General features: G+C 52.0%; 1 protein-coding gene across 1 annotated transcript in view; it reads left to right on the top strand.

Moving 5' to 3' along the window:
- Positions 1-6,412: 6,412 nt before the first annotated feature.
- The window catches only part of LOC111145158 (carboxypeptidase X, M14 family member 2), a 126,951-nt gene continuing 110,637 nt past the window's right edge, over positions 6,413-22,726 (top strand). Inside the window, exons 1-2 of the mRNA XM_022499853.1 lie at positions 6,413-6,719; positions 16,795-16,893. Coding sequence (XP_022355561.1) covers positions 6,413-6,719; positions 16,795-16,893 — 406 coding nt within the window. The remainder of the gene's footprint in view (positions 6,720-16,794; positions 16,894-22,726) is intronic.

Raw genomic sequence — 22,726 nt, 5'->3', positions numbered from 1 at the left:
AAACAATCTAAGCTTTCCCTTTTATGTTTCCCAGAATAAAGCTTTTGTAAGATGAGAATTTGTGCTTTTTAAAAAATTTGGTAAATTCATTAGTAAACCCATTGGAACTACTTTATAAAAACTAGTTGACTCCTATTTTAACTTTGGGTTCTCTCTTGTTTGGGGTTTCTCTTGTGTCAACTTTGGCATTTTTTATTTTTTCTAGGAATTTGTTAAATTTTTAAATTTTTTATGTTCACATTGCTTTCTTACTATAGTTACAGTTTCTATGCTATCAAGCTCAGGGATGTGCGGAGATGTGGGGATGTTCTCCTGCAGAAAGTGCAGTGAGACTCCTGGTTTTGGGTTTGGTTGCCTGAGAATGGGCTAGAGGTATGTGTTGACTTTTCTGTCCCTGGGGCCTCCATGAGTCTGTAGACCAACTGCATTTGGCATTGGTGTTTTAGACAGCCCTGCACCCTGACAGCAGGGAGAGAGATGGGGCCTTCCAAGCCCTTTCTTCTGATTTTGGGACAAAGTGTGGCAGTCCCATGAGCATGGTGGTAGTTCGCTGCAGGATGGGGCAGCATCTTCCTAGGATTAGTTTCTTGGCCTCTTGCATTGAGTTTCTCTTCATGCAAATGAAAAGATTGTGTTCCTTCTCTTCACGCATTAAGTGACCACAGGAGCAGCTCCAGAATTTCTGAATTTGAGGAACTTAGATCTTAAGCCATCCCATTGGAAGGAAGGGCTAGAAATTTCCCCAGACCCCCTCATGACCACCACTGGGGCTACACCGTTGCTCTGCACTTAGCCTGAGTGCATCCTGGACCATCAGAATTCCCTTTGTCCTGAGATGGTGAAGAGCATGCTGGAGGCCAAGGTTTTGGAGATGGACAGCTGGAGCTCCAATTCCTGATTCAATCACGTGTTAAGCGGGTGACTATCAGCAAGTGATTGAACTATTTCCATTTCCCTCTGCTACAGGATGGGGGAGAATACTGAGGCACCAGAGACTAGAGACATCAGGCTTAAGCCTGCCAGAAGTCATTACTGCTATGAATATTAATAAAGGGATCCCTCCCTAAAATGGAGTCAGGGATCGGCAGGAGGCGTGCTCACACCTCACCACTTGTCCTCAACCGCAAATCCAAAAGGAAGAGACAGACTTTGCCAAGTGGTTACTACTTTGTTACCCAGCAGAAGAAAGTTTTTCCTTCTTCCCTGGCAACAGCCCAACCAATGAGAGATGGCCACAAATCAGCCAATGAAAGGCCACCATACTTCAAAACTCCAATGGACTTTTCATTTCTAACAGTTCTTCCAACATCCCCTTTCCTCTATAAAAGAGCATTCCTCTCCTTTGTTCTCTGGACTTGACTGTGCTTTTGCCATAGCTTATTCCACATTGCAATTCTCTGCTACTCCTGAATAAACTGATGTTTTGCTGCCAGCACCTCCCATTGACCATGCCCAGTTAGAAACCAGAGGGCAGGGATACTCAGCCATCAAGGTCAAGCTCCAGGATGCATAGGGCTGAGAGGGATGGGGATTGGATAGAATGCAAACAGACAAAAACCAGCATAAAGCTTAGATCAGTCATATCTTCAAGTTCTCTTGCACATAGTAGGTGACCAGGAAATGCTGACTTTCCAGGGCTGGTGAGCAGCCTCTGGCTGTTCTGAGTCCGGTGTCTCCCCAGGTGTCCGTGGGCAGGGTTTCTTAACAGTTTCACTACCGAGTCTTATGTTTACACATGGAATCTTTTAAGCCAGAGCCAGTTTCTCCAGGTCAAAATGAAAATGAAGGGATCTGGGTGGCAGGGGAACCCATGAACTAAGAATAAGGCTTTATCAGCAGATGCCAAATCTACAGAGCATAGGAGTAAGAACAAACATGTTGAAAATTAAATACGAAATGGGTAATTATGTAGTAATGAGACTGAGGACATTACAAAGGGCGCTGCCATTTAAACCACCACATCTCAACACAGTAATGAACGGGAAAAACCCTCCAGCTTCGTAATTATAATCATAGTTGCCATAACAACTTAGTATCTCTCTCTGTGAGCATCTATCTCAAGACTATATTTTTAGCAACAACTGTGCCTGAGCATGTATTTTTCTTTATATAGCAGCTAATTTTTCAAATTACTGATCTTGAAAAAACAAAAAAACCCCACAATTCCATCTTCATTCTCTCTGAGTGTAAAAGTCTCGGGGATAATTAGGGAAATGAGCAGGTGTGAAGAGTCCGTTATGAAAAATGCTATAAAAGTATTGATGTCTTGACAACATTTGTTTCAACAGAATGTTCTCTGGACCTGTACACCCTATCGTTCCTTGTCAAGCAGCTTAACATAAATCTTTGCCGTGCGACTCATAAATATTGGAAAAATTATTAGCTCTGTAAGGTGTTTGAGGATTATTTGACAAGTACAGATTTATGTTGTGTAACAGAGATTGGCTTAATGGGATCCTGAGTCTCAGGAAAGAATGAAGCAGTAAATAAACACGGGCTTACCTTCCTTAACAGAAATGTCCATAACAGATTCTCAGCTGAAGCAAACAATGGGTTGACTTTAAAGGACACCATTTTAAAAACTCAGAAAATCCAGGAGGGATTCTGAGCTGCCATTTTGGTTTCTAAAAGTTGTCTGCAGCTGCTAGACCCTGCTGGAAGGTTTGGTTTTATAGCATGGCAAACGTCCAGTAAAAGTTAGCACTTAACCAAGCTCCACTTACACTCTCAGGAGATGCCAGCAGCCTTTTGTTAGGATCCCAGACTTAAGCTAAGTAAGCAAATTATTAGGTTGAGAACAAAAAGATCTCACTTCAAAAAGAAGCACTCTTCGACAATGCTACAAAAAACGCTTAGCCAAGATTAGGCATGCAACAAGAATTTATTGAGAAGTTTCTGTCTTTCTTATACTTTCTTGTTTCTGTGGAGGATGTAAAATTAGCAGGTTAGAATAATTGCTGTTTTATAAAGAGCTAATAAACACTGTGTATGGGGAAATGAAGAGGATGCCTTATTGTTTGGGGCCATGGGTGAACCAGGACGGCCAAGTGTGGGTGAGCAGGTGAATCTGAATCCTCTGTGGCAGGATTGCGTGGGATTGGTAAACTCTCTGGTCCTCAGTAGGACAGCAGCAGCATAAGTGAGTGTCTTAGGGAGCTTCTCCATAGCTTCTCCTTTGGGGTAGACAGCAAGTCAGAGAGGCCAGAGGCAAGGGGGTCTGCTGAGCGTGTGTTCCAACGACCTGGCTGGCAGCTCTGAACAATGGGAAAGTTGGAGGGACGGAGGAAGAGGTGAGTTCCAGAACATGACGGCGAGAAGCACTAGGAGTTCCTAAGCTGTCGGGTGCAGTAGAAGGTAAAGCATAAATGGGGCAAAGTCCTGATCTGGGGATGCTGAAGGGTGAACAGAGTCTCTGGGCCAGATGATGGCCAGGTTGATAAGCAGGGCGAGGCTTGGGAATGAAGGATGGGAGTAAGCTTGGCCATCCTGTCTTTCTAAACTTCCTGAACGCTGCCTGTGCCCAGCCCATTTCCAGGTGAGCAGCCCCAGAAGGAGATAAAAGCGGCTCCAGGAACCCAGCAGGAGGCTGCTAATGTGTCGGGAGAATTGGCAGTCGATGCAATCACTTCTTGTTCTCTTTGTTCTGCTTGCTTTAATTATGTGTCTATCTGTGGAAAACAAACAAGCCAGCCATCCCAGGCAGAGCAGTGATTAGCGGGATCTGTTTCCTGATTTTAGGGATGTGTCGAGGCTCACGTTGGAGCAGGGGCTTTCTCTGAACGTTACCCAGACACTGCAGAGTAGGTGTGTGTTATTTTATTTGGCTAAGAGGTGCCAGGAGAGTAAAATGTTTTTAGAACTTATGTGTTTGGGGTTACCAAGATTCATACTGCCAGACTTCAATTATTGTATAAAGGTTAGTCTTGGCTGTAGTTTGCTATGTGTCCCCAGGTGAGTCTGGGCTTCAGTTTCCTCCTCTGTAAAATGGGAGAGAGAAGGTCAGTCTCAGGTTTTAACTGTATCAGAATGATTGGAGGAGCTTCCTGGACATGCCCATGTTCAAGTCCACCTCTCAGAAGATTGGGGTGGGGCCTGGGCCCCTGCAAGGTTAGCCGGCTCTGGGGTCTCCGATGGAGGTGGTGCGCGGTGCCGCCCTGTCTGGAGGGGCTCTAGGCCCCTTCTGAAGGATTCGAGATGATCCTCTTGGTTATGCTTCATAGAGCTAGCTGTAACTTCTGACGGCCTCACCTCCTCTGGCTTTGCCACTGAAGTCCTGTTTTGTTGTTGGGAGGGCGTGGCTTCAGATAAAAGAGTCCCACGTGGGTGAGCCCTGGGGATATATCATGGGCGAAGGTGGGCAAGGATCCACAGGGGGTCATGAACCGGGCCCAGACCAGGCCTACGTGGAGAGTGGAGAGAGGGGAAAAGGGCCATTCTGCTCTGTCACTTTGGAGGTCTCTGCTGGTTCTGGATTCCAGAATTTTCTGCAGGTGTGGAGGCTGTTGATAGTCAGGTCCAAGGCTTCCTGGCCCTTGAAGACAGGGCAGAGCCCTGCCTCAGTCTGTAGCCTCCTATTCTCACTCTGGCCATTCTCTTTGGTCCGCAGCCTGGAACCCCAGATCTGCACTAAAGGATGGCCTGGTTAAGCAGGAGAGAAGACGAGGTGGCGAATGGAGAGGCGGGTGGTAGAAGATGGCAGCTGGCCCGGCCCAAGCCCAGCCCACTGTGTGGGCTCAAAAGTGAGACTCCAGGGAAATGGGGAGGCTGGCCCGGATGCCCCGACTCAGCTCAGTGCTATCCTGGGATGTCAGGGCCCCAAGGACTGGGAAGGTGATAGCCCAACCTAGGGTCGAGGCTCAGTCTGTCCCTGGGGAAGGCAGAATGGCCCTCAAAGACCTCCCCAGCCAATTGCTAGCTAGGTTATATGGCAAAATGGATTGTACAGATGTGACTGAAGTTACCTAAACGGGATTATCCTGGATGATCTGGGTGGGCCCGACGTATCACTGGAGCCCTTCCTCCAACCCGAAGGAGGCAAGATGTGGCAGAAGGGGAGGTCAGAGAGCTCTGAAGCCGTGGGGCGGGGTGGGGAACGACACTCAGCATGCCAGTGCTGGCTCTGAGGTGTCAGGCCCACACACAAGGACCAGGAAGAAGTGGCTAGAACTCCTCATGGAAAGCATAAGAAGGAATACAGACAGGCAGGAGGAGTTGAGAGTGGGGTGCTGACCGCCGGCAAATTCTCAGGACCTGGGTGCTCCCACCTGGTGGAAGGGAACTGGGCCAGCACCCAGTGGGAGCCTGGAAGCAGGTTCTGCCCCGGAGGCTCCCCTGGGAAACACAGCCTGCTGATTTTAGCCCAGTGACATGGCTCACACTTCTAACCCGCATTGCTGTGAAGATAATACATAGTGGTTGTTTTAAACCACTAAGTGTGCTGGACTTCATTACAGCAGCAAGAGGAAACCAATGCAGGCTTCGTTTCCCCCAATCCCAGCCTGAAGGACTGAAACAAAGTGGTCCAGGAGAGAAGGTGCTTTCTCAAAAGTGGCTGAGCTCCCGGCCCACTCAACTAGAAAACCCTCCCGCGGGAGTCTGCGCTTTGGATGTAACCGAAGGACCTCGGTGACTCTGAGTTCAGCAGCCCTAGGGTAACTGCGGCTTCTCTCTCTTGTACAACAGACTCCCCCTCTCAGGGGCTGGGGCCCTCCAGGGTCACCAGGGCCCCGCCCTCACGGAAACTTTACTCCTTGGAGCCCTGCGGATCCCGGGGCTCAGGAATTCCTTATTCACTGTTCCTGAAATGGGATCACGGTCAAGTTGAGCGAAAGGTTTGCATGGTCAGTGGAGAACCGTTTCTGGTGCGGAACCAGGTGCGGAGGCAGGGTCGGAGCTGCGGTCGGGAGAGCTGGAAGCTAGGTTTCCGCCCTTAACTGGCTTTAGGACAAGGGCAATTCCTTTCTCCTGGTGGGTCGCACTTCTCCAACCTGGGAACCGGTTCGAGTTTCCTCCTGGATAGACATTCCTTTGAGACTCTGCGGAAGCAAGCGCCTAGCCGGGCAGCTCACCGGCCGGCGTCGGGGCAGCGGGACCGGACGAGGCTTAGAGACCTCTGATGGGCTGAAGGGGCCTCAGACACCTGCCTCCAGGGCCGGCCTCGGCGGGGTCAGCGCCGGGAGGGAGGGCAGACGGAAGGGCGGGGCCGGCCCCCTGCGCCCGCCCCCGGCCCGGCCCAGCCCAGCCCGGCCCAGCCCCGCCGTCCGGTCACACGCGCCGCCCGCCCGCCGCCTCCGGCGCCCCGTGAGCCTAGCTGCCGTCCGGGCGCCTCTGCCCCGCGCCGCCGCCCGCGCCCGCCGCCCACCCGGCGCTCCCGGCGCCCGTGACCCTGCCCGGGGCGCGGGGCGGAGCGGGCATGGCCCGCCGGGGGGCCGCCGCGCTGGCACTGGCCCTTGCGCTGCTGGCGGTGGTCCTGGCCGGGGTGGGCGCCCAGGGCGCAGCCCTCCAGGTCCCGGACTACTACGTGCAGGAGACCTGGAGCCGGGAGCCCTACTACGCGCGCCGGGAGCCAAAGCCCGAGCCCTTCTCGCCGCGGCTGCCCGCGGGGACCCGGGACGGGGAGCGGGAGCCGCGCCCGCCCGAGCCCAGGCCGCCCAAGAAGGCGACCAAGCTCAAGAAAGCTCCCAAGAGGGACAAGTTGGCCCCGGAGACGCCTCCACCAGGTAAGTAACTTTGTGTGCGGGGCGGCCCGAGGGGGCGCCCGTGACTGTCCGCCTCCCCCAGCGGCTGCCCGCTTGCCGGTGGGGACAGCTGGCTTCCAGGCCCGTGTGTGTCGGCGATGCCAGAGCCCGCGCACCCACCCATCGCGTCCCTCCCCCCACTCCCGGACTGAGTCGCGCATCCCTCTGGCCGCTTGGAGCTTCCCGGACCGACCCGGACGGGCATCCCCCTCGCAGGTGGAGGTGGAGCTGTGCGGTAGGGAAGCTGCTCGCGGAGCTGGTGGCCCAGGTCTGAAGTGGGCTGGGCAGAGGCTCTTTCCGCCGGACGCCCCTTCAGGTCTTACTACAGGGCGTTTTCTTGGGAGTGAATTTACAGTGTGGCCAAGTGAAGGGCCGGCTGGCTTTGGCACAACCACCTTCTGGGGGAAAGCCCAGCAGTGGGCCTTTACCCAGCCAGCACCCCCTCTCAGCTCCCTCCCTCCCGCGTTCTGTGGGTCCCCGGAATCTCTGCCCAGTTGGGGCAGGATGGCAGAGCCTCTGCTGGGGAGGCTCCTGTGCCAGATGGAGGGAAAGCCCAGGGGCGCCTGGCAGCGTGCGGCGCCCGCCTTCCATCCATCCGCACACCCTTCTCCCAACCGCGCGTCTCTGCCAGCCCTGTCTCGGCAAATGACTTCCATTCCGTTTCACTCCTTGTGAAGGGGGCGCTTTTTCTCTTAATTGTTTCAGATGTTCTTTGCTCAAATCGCAGGAGGCCCTGGTCCTAGTGTTTCAGGGTTGGGGAATGAGCAGGATTGTAGCCAAATTCTCTGGCCTTGTAATGGCCTTCTTGAAAGGAGATGCAATGCTGGTGGCACCATTACATGGCTCCTGGCATGGGAGGACTTGCTTTTGTTTGGTTAAACTCTTCAGAAAGTCAGCAGGAGGCAGCGGGAGAGGGGAGGAGGTGGGGACACAGATCTCTTGAACGTGTGGACCCATCTCAGCAGCCCCTTTGCACGTGTGTGTGTGTGGGGGGAGGTGTCCTGCCATGCCCCAGTGTGTGAGCGACCCTGCCAATGGGCAGGCACTGCTATGAGTTGTGTAACCCCGAACAGAACCATCCAGAATTTCCAGAATCTTCTGGGGGAATTATGGGAATCAAGATGTGTAAAACCACAGTGGTTGAATAGCAGGAGGGAAGAGACAGTCACGTTTGTGGAACATCTGTTGGGATTCTGTTAGGAGCTTTATGTACAATTGTCTGGGCTGATTCCTTCAGTGGCGGGACGGTAGGCACTGACAGTTGAAGTAACTTAGTGTCCCTTGCTGGCTTGGGAGATTGGAAAGCCCTTCTGTGCCTATTTTTAACTCAAGGCCTTTCTTCCTTGGTAGTTTGAATCAGATTTGCGTGTGTTTTTGGTTTTTGGTGTCTGCTGTGTGATTAGCGCGGTGCTGGTCGGGGTGGGTGGGGACACGTATGCGGGGTTCTGGTACTTGCCTGGGGGGAGGGCAGGGGCAGTGTGGAAGGAGCCCCCGGCTGAGTCTGAAGATCACATGTCATACCTGGGTCTGGGGGCTCAGCACTCAGCTTCCTGGGACTTGGTGTCTTTGTCGGCAAAGGACGCCTGCGCCTGTCACCTCTCTTTACTTGGTCATTTGCTTTAGAAGCTTTTCCACAAAAGCTTCTAGTGTGTCAGCTTGTCCATCTCTGAGCCCTTCATTTGTTCGGCAGGTGGTTTCCAGGAACCTGTTCAATGCCAGGTGCTGGGTGAGGTCCTGGGGGTCGGGCGCACAGGTCATCCTGCCCCTGTGGACCGCACAGAAGTTGGGGGGCTTCGGAAAAGGGATCACTGTTGTGCTGAGGGCCGCATTGCTAATCCCCAAACGGGAAAAGGTCCTTGGAAATTCCAGACACTCAGCTTTGAGGCTTCCTGGGAGAGCTACCGCCCCAGGCCCACCACTCTTTTTAATGACTTGCATGGGTTTTTAAGAGCCCACCAACGAAGACAAGCGAAGTGGGACATTTATCCCCACTCAAAAATCCTGTCCTTTCCACCCCCCCATGTTTTGGGGTGTTTGGCCAATGGAACCTTCTACCCTAGACTCTTAAGTGGAGGAGACTGGTTTAACAATGACTCGATCAGGGGACTCGGTGGTGGTTGTGTTCAGGGACACCATGCTGAGAAGATCCATCTTGGCATCAGACTGCCTCCCAGGTGCCATCAGGTCGTGGGGAGACATAGATGGAGGAAGGAACCTTGTACAGCAGCCTGGGGTGTGTAGCGTGGGCTTCCGGACCTGGCTTTGCGGGGTGGGTGTGCGTGTGCCCATGCATCAGACTCTGTAGGACTAACCTGGGAGTGAGGGCTTGGATTTAAAGATGGATAAGAAGGTAAATGTGTCTATAACTACTTTAAAATCAGTCACGTGCTTTATCGCCATAGGTGGTAACATCTTTTTTGAATAGCTCTTGTCCTGCATCAAGGCAGGTTCTGGAAGGAGTGTTGTCTTAATCCCAGAGGAAGGTCTCCTTAAGGAAACTGGGACACTGGGGACTTGATCTTGGTGTGAATTTGGCCCTGACCTGTGGCTCTTCTTTAATGCCAACACATTAAAAATGTGCAGCGGATGGCCCATGTTGACATGAGGTGGCTTGGGCAGCTGGGTCCTTGGGTTAGTTGAGACCATTGCATTTTTCCATGAAGGGCCGACAGATTCCTGGAGAAGTAGAGCTCTGATATGCTCAACAGAGTGGGATCTTTAAAGAAGTTGCTAATGCTTTCATTTTGAAATAATTATAAACCACAGTGAGGTCCTGTGTACCCCAGTGATGATACTTTCTGGAAATGTAGGACAGGATTTCTGTACCTTGGCAGTATGGGCATTTTGTGCCAATTGTGCATGCTCTGGGGGTGGCAAGGAGGGGCTATCCTGTGCACTGTGGGATGTTTGGCAGCTTCCCTGGTCTCAACCCCCAGCCTCCCGTAGCGGCCTTCTCTTAGTCGGGACAATCGAAAATGTCTCTAGATGTTGGCAGGTGTCCCTAGTGGGCTGAGGATTGCTGCTCTGTGCAGTCGCAAGACAGGAAGTTGACATTGGTACAACACTATGAACCAGATTACATACTAAACATTTCAGCAGTTTTTATGTGCACGTGTGTGTGTGTTCTCTGTGGTTTTGTCACATGTACAGGTTCCTGGAACCACTCTTAGCATCGGGATACAGACCTGACGACCTCTCATTTATTTATTTAAATTAGAGAGAGAGGGAGAGAGCACTAGAGAGAGAACAAGCACGTGTTGGGGGCAGAGGGAGAGGGAGAAGCAGGCTCCCCGCTGGGCAGAGAGCCCGATGTGGGGCTCAATCCCTGCACCCTGGGAACATGACCTGAGCCGAAGACAGATGCTTAACCGACTGAGCCACCAGGCGCCTCTGAGGATCTCTTGTTTTGAGTTTGAGTGGGACACACTCTCGGACAATTTCTGGGGTCCTCACTGTGAACATCCGTTAATCCCAGCATTTCAGAACTTGGAGGAAACCACGTGGTCATTGCACGCAAGTTCTTGTTCATTGCAGGGTTCCAACACTGGACTGCGTAGTCTCTGCTCACACACTTCCACCGATGGGCTCTTCCTACCACGTTCATCGGATGAGCAGTACTGATTGCTATAGTGTTCTTCCTTGGTAGAGACCTGACTACCTCCTTTTTTCTAATTCCCTTTATTTGGCTATTGCCGGCCAAATTCAGTAGTTTCTAGGTCTTTGCAGTTGGAATGCTTTGGGAGCCAGGTCCCCGCTTTCCATTAGCCCAGCGTGGGGAACAGGATGGGGAGTGCATTTTTGGCATGTGGGTGGACGTGGGGTGTACTTACCTTTGTATGTCATCCCCAAATTGACGAGCTCGGTTTGTGGCCACGTTCTTGGTAGAAAATAAAATGGAACAGAGAGGTGAACCATAATTAATATAAATCATTTGTCTTTAACCCCCAAGGGGTCGTAAGAAACAAACAGTCCCGTGACCGACACTCTGAGTAGGTGATCTGAAGACTTTTTTCTTCCTCCTATTCCTTTTGGGTCTTGGGTTACTTTCAGTTTCCTGCTTGTTTGTTTGTTTGTTGCTTTCTTCCAGGACGGGCAAGAATGCACCCCTGTTTTGGGTATGGGCACGCCCACGTCACACCCGCCAGCCTGGCCCACGGTCCCGAGCCTGTGGAATTTGCAGAGTGGGCGGCGAGCCGTGTGTGTTTGGATGTCTGTGCCCAGAAGCAGCGAGTTTGCGTTTTGTACTGTGTTGTACCCCCGCCGCTCGGTGAAATAACCCAAGACTTGTTACTGGAGCGTGTGTGGTTGTGAACAAAGCCCTTTCTGTTGTGAGCAGCCGGCCAGTTGCGGGAAGGGGCCTCACTTTCCAGCTTTGGCCGGTCACTCTTCAGAGTGTCTTGTTGCGCGTGGCCTTCGGAGGGAAGCGTCTTCTCTCGGGCCCAGCCAGAGCGTGAAGATCCGGGAAGATTCACTGTGTATTTTACAAGCGGTCCCGGCGCCATCAGCACACGTGGACAAACAGCAAGAACTCTTTACATCGGGATATTATACGCTCGCTTGAAGAGTTAAATCCAAAGTGTTTGTCCAGATAAACTCCCTACAGAGTCCTGGGGGGAAAGGACATTTAATTAAAAAAGGTTGTTTGAGGGGTACCTGCGGGGCTTAGTAGGTGAAGCATCTGCTTTTTGGCTCAGCTCATGATCCTGGGGTCCTGGGATGGAGCCCTGGCATCCGGCTCCCTGCTCAGCGGGGAGTCTGCTTCTCCTTCTGCTTCTCTCCCGGCTCGTGCTCACACTGTCTCTTTCTCTTTCAAATAAATAAATAAAATCTTAAAAAAAAAAAAAAGGTTGCTTGATGTGCATCGGCAAGCAGCTTTCTAAGACACTGCCTCTCTTTCCAAGACGCTTTCCAAAGTCAACTATTCATGATCGCAGTCCCTGGTCTGTGCCCGTAGTTCCAGAAGCCAGCATCTGTGCGTGGGCCTGAAGACACTCCCTTGTTAGGGAAAGCTGGGCTGGATGCCGTGGTTCTTAAAACCAGCCATCGTGTTCTCTGGTGGCCTCAGGTGTCCATGGCTGCCAGATCTCATGGCAGAGGGGGCCCTCAGTGCCAGGACAAGGGTAGCTGGGGCCCCAGAGTCGGGACTGTGGAGATGAGGCTCTCCTTTGGGTATCCCCAGTGGGGCCAGGGAGCCTGAGCACTTAGGCTTGGCATCTCCAGCCGTGGCTCAGCCCACTGTGGCCTTTCGAGGTCTCCCACCATAGCTGCCACTCTGGGATCATGGAACGCATGAAATTAGGGTATCTTTGGATGGCCTGGGGGAAGGGCTAGTGTCCATAACCGTCTGGCATCCGGTTGGCTACGCATCCAGGCATCATAGAATGGTCGGAGGGGCACAAAACACCAACAGAGTGTTAATTTAAGACTGCAGTGTCCCAGATTTTTATGGAATGCTTGGTCATGCAAACCACGTGTGGTTATTTGGCAGTTTGCTCAGGATTCAGAGAGAGCGGAGACTAGAATTGGCGCTGCCACTCATGGGCATGGGTGACTTCTCCAGGCCTCGGCTTCCTCACCGTGACATGGGAGGGATGAAAAAGCCATGCTCCCAGAGATGTGACGGGTCAACTTCCAGTCTCCTGTGCTCAGAGACACGGTTTGGGGGCACCTTCCACTATCTTCCCCAGAGACCCCAGATGGGCCAAGTCCTCGTGGGTCCTGCTCTGCACGTGGCTTGCGTTACTGGAGTTTCCTTCTCCGGGTCTTTCTCCTTCCATTTCTTCACTTGAACTTCACGAAATCCCTTCCCAGATACACACCGGCAACCAAGGCTGCATCTTGGGCTCTTTCCAGATGCAAGCCAGACTGAGACAGGCCAATGCCCACGGCGCCCTGCCCAGACCCCTGCATGTCCGCACTTGCTGCTCTTCCTGTGCTGGTTCTAGAAAAGCAAAGGGCTTCTCATTTGGTTGCAAGTCAGGAAGGTGTCTGCTGGTGCATTAGAGGTTGGGAGTGGCGGGCCCTCCCTGGGCCCTTGAGGGAGACCCAAGTTGCACAAAAGGCTGGCCCAGAGGAGCAGAGGGTGGCCCCCTAGTTTCCCAGGGAAGACACAGCTGAGCAGGGAGGGGAAAGCTTTAGACTGATTGGTTGACTGGTTGATTTTGGTCTGGCCCTGGTAAAAAAGTACTTAGAGTACAGCACTCGTGCCCCCATCTCCACCCCAGACCTTCAAGGTCACTGATGAACAGAGGCAAACATCTCATTTAACCATTCAACCTGCCTTTCAGGATCTACCCGCTCCCTTGATTCCTGTTTCCGCCAGTCCCTTGGCTTTCTCAGAAGCAGATGAGACACAGCCTGTTCCCTTCTGGCGTCATGGCCCTTGGCCTGCGCACGGCCACACGGAGCACGCGTTTCTAACCCCTGCTGCTGAGGCTTTCCCGTCCACCCGCGCCGTCCCACTGGCCATCTCTCGAAAGGGTTCTCTGCCGACGTGCCTGTGTCGTGGGGCTTTAGAAAGCCCTGACTGCTGTCTGGCCTGAGAGACCGCATTTCTGGGCAGCCCCCGAGAACCTGCCCTGTGTTCAGGCAAGGCCGTCCTTCTCCTGCAGGTTCCTTAGCAAGAGGCAGGAGAGGAGCCTCGGGCCCTGGACGGACTCCTGCACAAGAGAGAGTGCAGATGCCGTGGGGCTGGAATTTCCTGGGGAAAATGCAAATATGCAGCAAAGAATTTTTTCGGTTCCTGAGGGGAGTGGGGGTTGCTACTGTAAGCTCCTTGTATAGAGAGGGGAAAAATAGTTTCCTATCAACCCAGAAGCATGATGTTTACCACCATAGACCAGAATAGAACATGTGGCCCGCATCAGCACTTTGCTGGCTACTTTTAAGGAATTCAGTTTTGTCACGCAGCCCAGATGGAGTTGTTGATCTCCTTCTCGGCAGGCTTCTTCCACTGGACGGTCTTCTCTCATCTCTGCCGACCGTCTGCGGCCTTTCTTGCGGTGAGAGAGGATGGGTCTGGGGAGGGCCTCGCCCTGAAGTCTGCTTCTGCGCTGTCCCCATCTGTAAAGGCGCGTTCATTGCACGCTTCCTGCCCTCAGTGGCAAGTTGCCGAAGTCCAGTGTTGTAATCCCGGTGAGGAGGCCGCCTTGCAGGCTGGGAATCAGGCTCCACGTGGGAGCCGTGTTTCTGCAGCCGCTGGGATGGCGCTCTGTGATGCGCGGGGACTCGATGGCGAATCCCTGATGGAAGGACAGACAGTGGCTTCTGTTTGGTGGTCGCTGCACCCTCGACACAGCCCCGAGCTCTTGATGCATATTGTTTGTTTCCCCCACAAAGCGCCCACGGAAGCAGGTACTTGTCTTGTTGATAAGGGAACGTGGCTCCTCGAGAGGAGAGGTGACGTGGGTCATCCGAGGACAGGTCCTGGTCCGTGCAGTGGCAGAGTCCAGCGGCGGTGGGCTGGGACTGGATCTGACGGCCCTCCAGGAGCTGGAAGTGCGCCCCCTAGAGGAGGTGGCAGAGCCTCTACCTGTGGTCTCTGCCCCTTTGTCACCCCCTCCGGGCTTCTGTTCCCCACACGTCAGACCCCTGGGGAATCAGACTCTCAGAGCTTTGACATCTGCCTTGCATCTGGGCCTTTGGTGGCTGCCCAGAGCCGCATGGGGACGTGTGTCAAGGGCGTGGATCTGGCACACGGTGGCGGGGGAGGGGGCGGTGCACTGAGGCTGCGGGTGTTACCAGGCCATGGTCCATGGTCTTTGACCCTTACTCCCGTGTTGGGATGGAGGCTCCAGAGAGGTTTCCCTGGGAGACAGAAGGCTTGCAGTCAATGGCTGACTTCTGCGGAAGGTTGGGACGGAACCTTCTTTTCCAGAACTTTGGCTTTTTCCTCACATATTTTGTAAAACTTCATTCCCCCTTTAACATCTTATCTTTCCGCCAAATCAGGCTCCACATTCTTAAAAGTGATGGTACCAGTTTTTCTGAGCAATCCAGATCTTTACAGACCTGAGTCAGGCCCCTTCAGAAGGGGCCATCTTTGGAGGTCACCGGCCATGACATTCTGACCCACAGAAACGGGACAGGTGCTGAGGTGATATCAGACTGATGTCAGATGCTCCTGGGTCCTCTGGGTCTTCCTCTGGCCTTTCTGAGCATTTTGGTGTTTTGACTTTCTGGACCTGAGGGGAACACGTACATGAAAAATGAATGATACTCCCAGCAGGCATCGCCCCAGAAGATGATGGAGAGAGCAGTACTCTTGGCTGGACCCAATGTGGCCTTTGGATTGTTTGAAGAGTAAAGGTTTTCTTGATTAGTATCTTTTTTGGGGGCGGGGAAGGAAGACCGTAGAACAGTCTGAAATGATTCATTAATTGGCACTCAGTCCACTAAATGTTTTTTGTATTTCAACTTGCTTTTTAAAGTCCAAACTAAGTATCCTTCCCCTGTCCCTTCTCTAATTTTTGTCTGTTTGTCATTCAGTGACTCATTAGTATGTCCATTCACTCATTCATCTTGGCTTATTCTGTACCAGACTCCAGAGACAGAGCAGGAAGCAAAACTAGACACAGTCCCTGCCCTCGCTAATAGACCAGCATATGTTACATGTTACATGCTCGTGGTGCTGCACAGCACAGGTGTGTGGACTGACAGTAGGGGCTGCTCGTGCCCTGCCCAGGCCTTCTTCCTGCAGGTACGCCCATCTCTCAGCTATGGGGTTCTTGACTGCAATGGCTCATAGCTGATGCCTTCTCTGGAACATTGCTCCTGGAAGCCTGGTTCTCACACCCCAGTTGGTCCATCTGTAGCCAGAGGCTAACCAGCAGTATAAAAGGTGGCTTCTTTTCCCAAGGGGGGGGGACAATGATGTGTGTAGTTCCCGCTGCAGAGCTCCCCATGGGATCAGACTGAGCCAGCCTCTGGCTAAGAGGGAGGACAGCCTTACTTAGCTCCTTCCTCTGCCCTATCCTGCTTCTCCCTCCACTTTCCCTTTAGAGCCCTCCCCCAGTATATCATGTGCATCTGAACCCCTGCATCAAGCTCTGCTTAGAGGCAACTTGACCTAAGATGGGTGTTATCAGAGCCCACCAAAGGAGGCATTGATTTAGGTGGGGAGTTCAGGAGAGCCAAAAGAGGAGATGCCAGAGCTGAGATTTGCAAGATTAGTGGGAGTTAATGAGACAGAGATGAATGGAAGGGTGCTCCAGGAGGAGGGAACAGCACATGAGTTGAAGGCGGCAAAGAGGCTGGTGTTTCAGGAGTAGTGAGAGGGAGCTCAGTGTGAGAAGAAGCTGAAGGGGCCAGAAGCATGAGCAGGTAGCCTTCCTAGGCCCTGGTAAGGATCTCTCCAGTTGGTTAGGAGCGCCACCCCCCACTCCCACCCCCAGGTACCCAGCCAGGGCCCTTGGAGAGAATTGGAAGGAGGAGCCCAGCATGGTGGGAAATGCTAACTCTGGGGTCAGGAGTCCAGAGTTCCCGCTCTGTTTTATCAGTTAGGTGTGCTGTCGCACTCTGGGCCCCAGAGTGGGTGAAAGTACTACCATGGTATTTTTGCATTCTTAGAATAGTGTTGACTGACAAGTGTACATTGTCTTTATTAAGAGTATTTCTTTCTTTCAATTTAATTTACTTTTATTTAATTTCAGTTAATTAACATATCATATATTATGGGTTTCAGAGGTAGAGTTCAGTAATTCAGTAATCAGTTGCATATAACACCCAATGCTCATTACGTCACGTGCCCTCCTTAGTACCCATCACCCAGCTACCCCATCCCCCCACACACCTCCCTTTCCTTGACCCTCAGTTTGTGTCCTATGGTTAAGAGTCTTTTAGGTTTGTCTCCCCATCTGAAGGAGAGTTCATTTCCCCGGGTGTTCACAATAACACGCTTCCTCTCCTATAATCTCCAGCAAGCACCTCAGAGTCCGGAGTGCCATCCCTGGGGACAGGGGATGCAGAGGGGGCAGATGCTGCTTTGCAGAAGATGGTTGATCTCTCCCCATGGGACGTATGTGGAAGTAAAGGCATTTCTCTCTCTCCTTCTTTTTAGGTAAAAATAGCAACAGAAAAGGCGTGAGAACCAAGAGCTCTGAGAAGGCTGCCAGTGATGATCACAGCGTTCCCGTGGCCCATGACGATGTCAGAGAGAGTGAGTGAGGCTCTGTGGAGAAGCTCCTGCTGGTTCCATCACCCGCCCAGGGAGGGCGGTGGCCCCTGGAGCAGCTGGCAGCCGCAGATGCCCCCTGGGGCTGCCTGGGGTGGCTGGCGGCCTCTCTGGCCTCTCCTTTTGCCATTACCATTTGGGGGTGCAGATTTTCCCAGCCGCCTTGTCCTCTGCAGCCACAATCATCCACATCTTTTCCCCATTGGCTCAAATGAAGTCATTTCTGAATCTCCCAGAGCCCTGGGTTGCCTTCCTGGACCCTTCCACTTCCCCCACTCCAACCCCAAAACAATCTCATTTCCTTTCTTGTGGGGCCTCAGAGCTGCCCGTGTATATTGCATGTATATTTCTTATCTTCCAACCAGACCCCGGGGCCTCTGGAGTCAGAGTAAGTTTTCCATTTACAAGCCCCATGATGCTGGTCTTGGGGTCTTACTCCCTTGTAAAAATATTAGTCTTTTAAGTATTTACTTTAGGATGGTCGAAGTCATTACTCCTAGACTCCTGGGCCAACTCTGGCCCATTTGCAATAGCTCTTACTAGACTGACTACTAGCATTATGATTATTGTCTGTAACGCTCTGGTATCCAGGATCACATGTCTGCAAACGCTGATAGTGTTTGTAAAATGCTTCTGCTCTCCGTAGCTTCAGGTCCGGCAAGGGGTCTCACCTTTGGTATCGACCCACGCCTCTCTCTGAATATCGGTGGACATTCCTGGTGTCATCGTCAACATTGTGCATCTTTTATGGATAAGGAGGACGAGACTTGGTAGTCTGTGCCCTTTGCCTGTGGTTATGCAGCCTCTAAGTGGCAACGGGGATTTGAACCCAAGATTTTCTGGTTCTAGGCTTTCTGCTCAGGAGGACAGCGGCTTAAATAAACACAGCATTTCACAAATTTGCATTTCTGGAGGCAGGGTCCGTGGTCAGCTGCCGTGTGAGCCCGTGCACTATGTCACAGCCTCGACTGTCCTAAAGGGAATGCTCTGTTCCCTTAGGCAGTGGTTGGGGTATGTGTTTCTAACCAAAGCTCACCGTCAGAGCCATCAAAGGTATGATTAAGAGTGCATCCTAAAATAAACATGGAAATTCAGCAACAGTCACATTCTGCAGTCACTTAACAACCGAGCATTATATTCTGTCTTAAAGTCTCAGGCCTGCAGGGCACCCGTGGGCATCGGGGCAGGGTGGGTGGGGATGTTGAAGACACATGTGATGTGGGGCTGTGTTTCTGCTTATTCACCTGGTGAACCCTGGTGACCTTTGGGGTCTCAACAGATGGGTGGTAATAAAACTCCCACCTCCGGTGGGCCTTGGGCACAACTTCCGTCCCCTTGTCCCAGCAGGCTGACTGGAAGACGAGCTGTTCCTCCAGGACCCCAGATGCCCCAGGGCAGGGCAGCTCCCAGCCTCTGTTCTTTGGGCTCTCACTCCCATCCTACTTGGGCCTCAGAGTCCCTTATTGTCTTGTTAATATTTATATGCTTTAAACATTGAAAAAATATTCTGTCTAGGTCTTTTTTTTTTTTTTAGCTTCAGCACAAGGGTTGGTTTGAATTATTTTAGTTATTGCCAGAATTGGAAGTTATTAATATTTGGGGAAGCATTTTCAAAGAGAGTTTTCAAGGCCCATTTATTGACACACACATGAACACACACATGCTACCCCACGCAGAATTGCTCCCCGGGCCTTGGCCTCAGAGCTCTTTCTGAAGGGCCTGAGGTCCCTGGTCTCCGGGACAGCCACTGTGGCTCTGATTCACTGAGTGCTCGATGAGTGACTCTGGTCTACGAAATTTGTTTACATTGCTCTTTTGTTAAAACAAGCTTGAAAAATTGGGATGACGCAGGAGGGCAGAGATGCCATGGGGGGCTGTGAAATGCAATATGGAAGGGACAGAGAGGACTGTGGCTGGGGAGGCAGACAGCACAGCAGTTAGGGATGCTGGCTCGGGTGAGGCAGGGGCGCCTGGGGCGTGGTGCTGGGTGGAACGGGGCCTCAGATCCATAGCCGGGCGCTCTCAGGACCCTGTGCTCAGCCTCCTCTGTGTCTCTGCTCTGGTCTCCCTTGGGGGGCTTGCTGGAGAGGTGGCAGCATGAAGGGGTTGGGTGGCCAGTGGAACGGACATCCCCTATATTGTGCCCAAGGTGGCAGATGGAGATGTGACCCGCTTCATTTTCAAGGTGGTGGGTGGCACAGATATTAACACCCCCCCCCCACACACACACTGGTTATGTGAGCAGATAAAATCGTGAGTTTGCATCAGATGCAGACTCTCCCCTTACGAATTTTCGCTTTGAGGGCGAGAACGCGTAATGGGCTGAAGAGCACCGTCCGCTCGGGCAGGTTCTGAAATGCATCTTGGATGTTGTCCCAAAGTCACTGGCGCAGCTGGCTGACTTATTGCTCTAGCTCTTCCCCTCTCCTTGGGTCCAGCCCTTTGCCGTGTGACTCTTCCATGCCCTTGCTAAAAGGTCAGGGCCCCTTGGCTCCGGGCCGCGTCTGCAGGAGTGCGGGGCCGTGCCCAGGGGCCCACCGTGAGCTGAGGACCTGGAAGAACTTGCTTGTTTCTATTCGCTTCTCATTTCTGGCCTCTGCCTCCTGCCCCCCCAGCCAGACGGGCTAGTTTCTCACACTGTGTCCCGTGCTGAAGCCCATGGTTCACGTGTTTTCTCCAAAGGGACCTGGAGGAGTGTCTAAGCAGATGGCGGAGAGGACGGCTTTGGGTCAGGCTCTACTCTCAGTGCCCGTGCGACCCCGGACGAGATCCTCCATTCTCTGGGACTCCCTTTCCTCCTCCACAAGAGTGGGGAGAGATGCCTTTAGAGGGCTATTTTGAAGACTCAGGATTGTCTGAAGGGTGCAGCACACAGCCCACAGCAAGCCCTCAGTGAGAATTAGCGATGCCTTTTATTTGCCATCTGTGTGGTTCTTTTTTTTTTTTTATTATTTTTGTGCCTCAGAGGACTTGGCAGACATTTTTAAAGGATCAGATCATAAATACATGGTTTATTGGCCAAGAAGCAAAATTGAGGATATTATGTCATTACTTAAATAACCATTTAAAATGTGATCATTAAAAAAATACAAAACGGGCACCTGGGTGGCTCAGTGGGTTAAAGCCTCTGCCTTTGGCTCAGGTCATGATCCCAGGGTCCTGGGGTCGAGCCCCACATCGGGCTCTCTGCTTGGCAGTGAGCCTGCTTCCCTGTCTCTCTCTCTGCCTGCCTCTCTGCCTACTTGTGATCTCTGTCTGTCAAATAAATAAATAATAAAAATCTTAAAAAAAAAAAAAAACTATTCTTACCTCTTTGGCCATACAGACACAGGTGGTGGCCTGGACCTGGCCATCCCAGGGGCTGAGGCTTGCCCACCCTGTCTCAGAACTTCACTTTTCTGCAAACACTGCCTCCAGAAAGACTGCCCTGATCACCTCTCTTTCATTTCCCTACACCTCCTCCTCAGAGTCCCAGTCCCTTCCTGTCTCACGTCCTCGTGATCCCTGCAGGCAGCTCTTCTCCTCTGTGAGGCTGAGTAGTCCAGAGCTTAGGCTCCCCTGCCTCTTCTCGGGAGACACCCGGACTTGGAGCAGCACTCGACAACATTGGCAGGCTCGTTTATTGAACACCTGCCCTGTGTTGCACTAGTGTTCTGGGCTCCAGAGCAGGTGTTGAATGTACGTTCCAGTGGCTTCTTCACAACCCAGAAGGGCAGGGCTGGCCTCCACAGGAAAAGCTCTTGGATCTGTAGGAGAGGAACGTGATTTCCCACCATCATAGAAGTAGAATGCTTTTCCCAAAGTGATGCACGTTGGTGAATGGGAGCTTCCTCATGCCTGGGCTGGGTGAGAATTGAGGCATCAGCCAGGTAGCATGCTTGGGGATTGACCCCCTTAGTGTGTGTGTGTGTGTGTGTGTGTGTGTGTGTGTGTGTGTGTGTGTGAGACACTTGAGAGTTTTTCACTGTAGCAGAGACAGTTTGGTTTTTCATCCATGCCCATGTTGTGAGCCTTTCCCCGGTGTTGGCTGGCTCAGTGCCTCTTGGGGGCTCAGCTCTGGTCTCCCTCAGGCATCTGGCACAGCTGTTGAGGGCAGGGGAGGGAGTCCTGGCTGACCTGGAAGATGCTATGATACATGGTTACATCTCTGGGGGTATTTCAGATCCTTCTGGAAGTGGGAGGGGAGGCGAGTAGCCAAAATTGAGACAGGGTCACATCCATCTTGGACCCGCCTCTCTTGGGAATTCTGATGGATGTGGGCAGTTGGGACACCAAGGGCTCCTCCACGCCTGGCTAGCTCCCCCACTTTCCACTGTGTCTCAAACATGCCTAGAAAGTTATTCTTCAGTCTCTAATGTGAAACGTGTCTCATGAGGATTTTCTGGCCTGCCTTTGCAACGGAGAGAGATTTCTTTTGTTCTTCCAGTGGTTTTGTGGCAGGGCCTTCACTGGGTTCGATTAGGGGTCCTGGCCAGGCTGCTGCCTGCGAGTGTAAAGTGAGTTCTGTTAATGCCGTGTGGGCAGTGTGGCGAGTCTGGGCCACAGGCTGTAGAAGCTTTGGTTCGGAACCCGGGCCATGGCGGACTTGCTGGGGTAGAAATACCTCCCAGAGAAGGGGTCAGGGCCCAGAGCTCTGATGTGCTCAGGAGCACCTGTGGGCTCCACTCATTTCCATCCCCCAGCTGACCCCAGAGTGGGGGTTTCTGGGCGACCAAGGTCACAGGAGTCCATTTATAGAGTAGAAATTCTAGCTGCACCTCTTCTGAGTCCGTGTCACCGAGGCCAGCACACGTGCTTCTTGTTGCTGGTGGGACTTTGCTCCTGTGACAATCTGCCCATCTTCTTTCCATCTTCTCAGCCCTTCTGCGACAAGATCCTCTTCTTTACTTATGGGTTGCTGACTCAGGATGGAGTTAGCAGAAAACCGAATTCACCATGTCATACCCTAAAACTGAAAAAAAATAATTAGAAACTTAACTCAAAGTGGAAGCTATTCTAAAATAGATTTCTTTCCTGGCTTACAAAACATTTTGACTATGAAAGTAGTGGATGAACTTTGTAGAAAATGTGGAAGATATATAAAAACAAAGAAGGGAATAAAACAAACCCATAGTCTTATCTTCCAGGGATAATCACAGTCAGCATCTGGAGTCTCTCTCTCCAATCTTGTCTCTCCGTGTGTGTGTGTGTGTGTATGTGTGTGCGCACGCACGTGTGCACGTGCATGCATCAGGAACAAATTCCAGGTATGTGTGTAGATGACATGCACACTTTCTACAATACTGAACTAGTCTTGCTTTGTAACCTTCTAGTCTCAGTTCATGTGCTACTGTTATGTTCTTAGGTCATCAAATGCCCTTTTATGATGTGAAGTGGTTTCCATTTTATGGTAGAGTTGTCACTGACCGTTCTTCCCAGGCTGTGAACATTTCCACACTCCTCCTTCTGTCTGTCTTTGCTCGCTCGCCCCTTGTGCTCATGCTTCCTGGAAGAGGAACCGCAGAGTCATCACTGCTCTCTTGAAAGGTTTATGCCAACTTCTATAGCCTCTTGCCCATATTCTCCTTGTGTGTATGTGTTGTTTTATAAGCACTCCTTATATGTGAAGGACAAGGGACCCTCTCTTTATACGTTGCAGGGTAGGGTGGTTAAGAGCTCTGGAACCGTACTAAATGGAGCTCAAAGCCCAGTGCACTGTTGACTAGCTGTGTGGTCTTGAGTGTGTTATTTAATCTCTTTGTGCCTCAATTTTCTCAAATACAAAACAGGGGTAATAATTGGACATACCTCTAAGATTGGGGTAAGTATTTAATAAGGT

This window comes from Enhydra lutris, unplaced genomic scaffold, assembly GCF_002288905.1.
Source record: "Enhydra lutris kenyoni isolate GAN:26980312 unplaced genomic scaffold, ASM228890v2 scaffoldscaffold12, whole genome shotgun sequence".
Taxonomy (NCBI): domain Eukaryota; kingdom Metazoa; phylum Chordata; class Mammalia; order Carnivora; family Mustelidae; genus Enhydra; species Enhydra lutris.
Note: the sequence above shows the minus strand (reverse complement) of the source record. Positions and strands in the feature narration are given on the sequence as shown.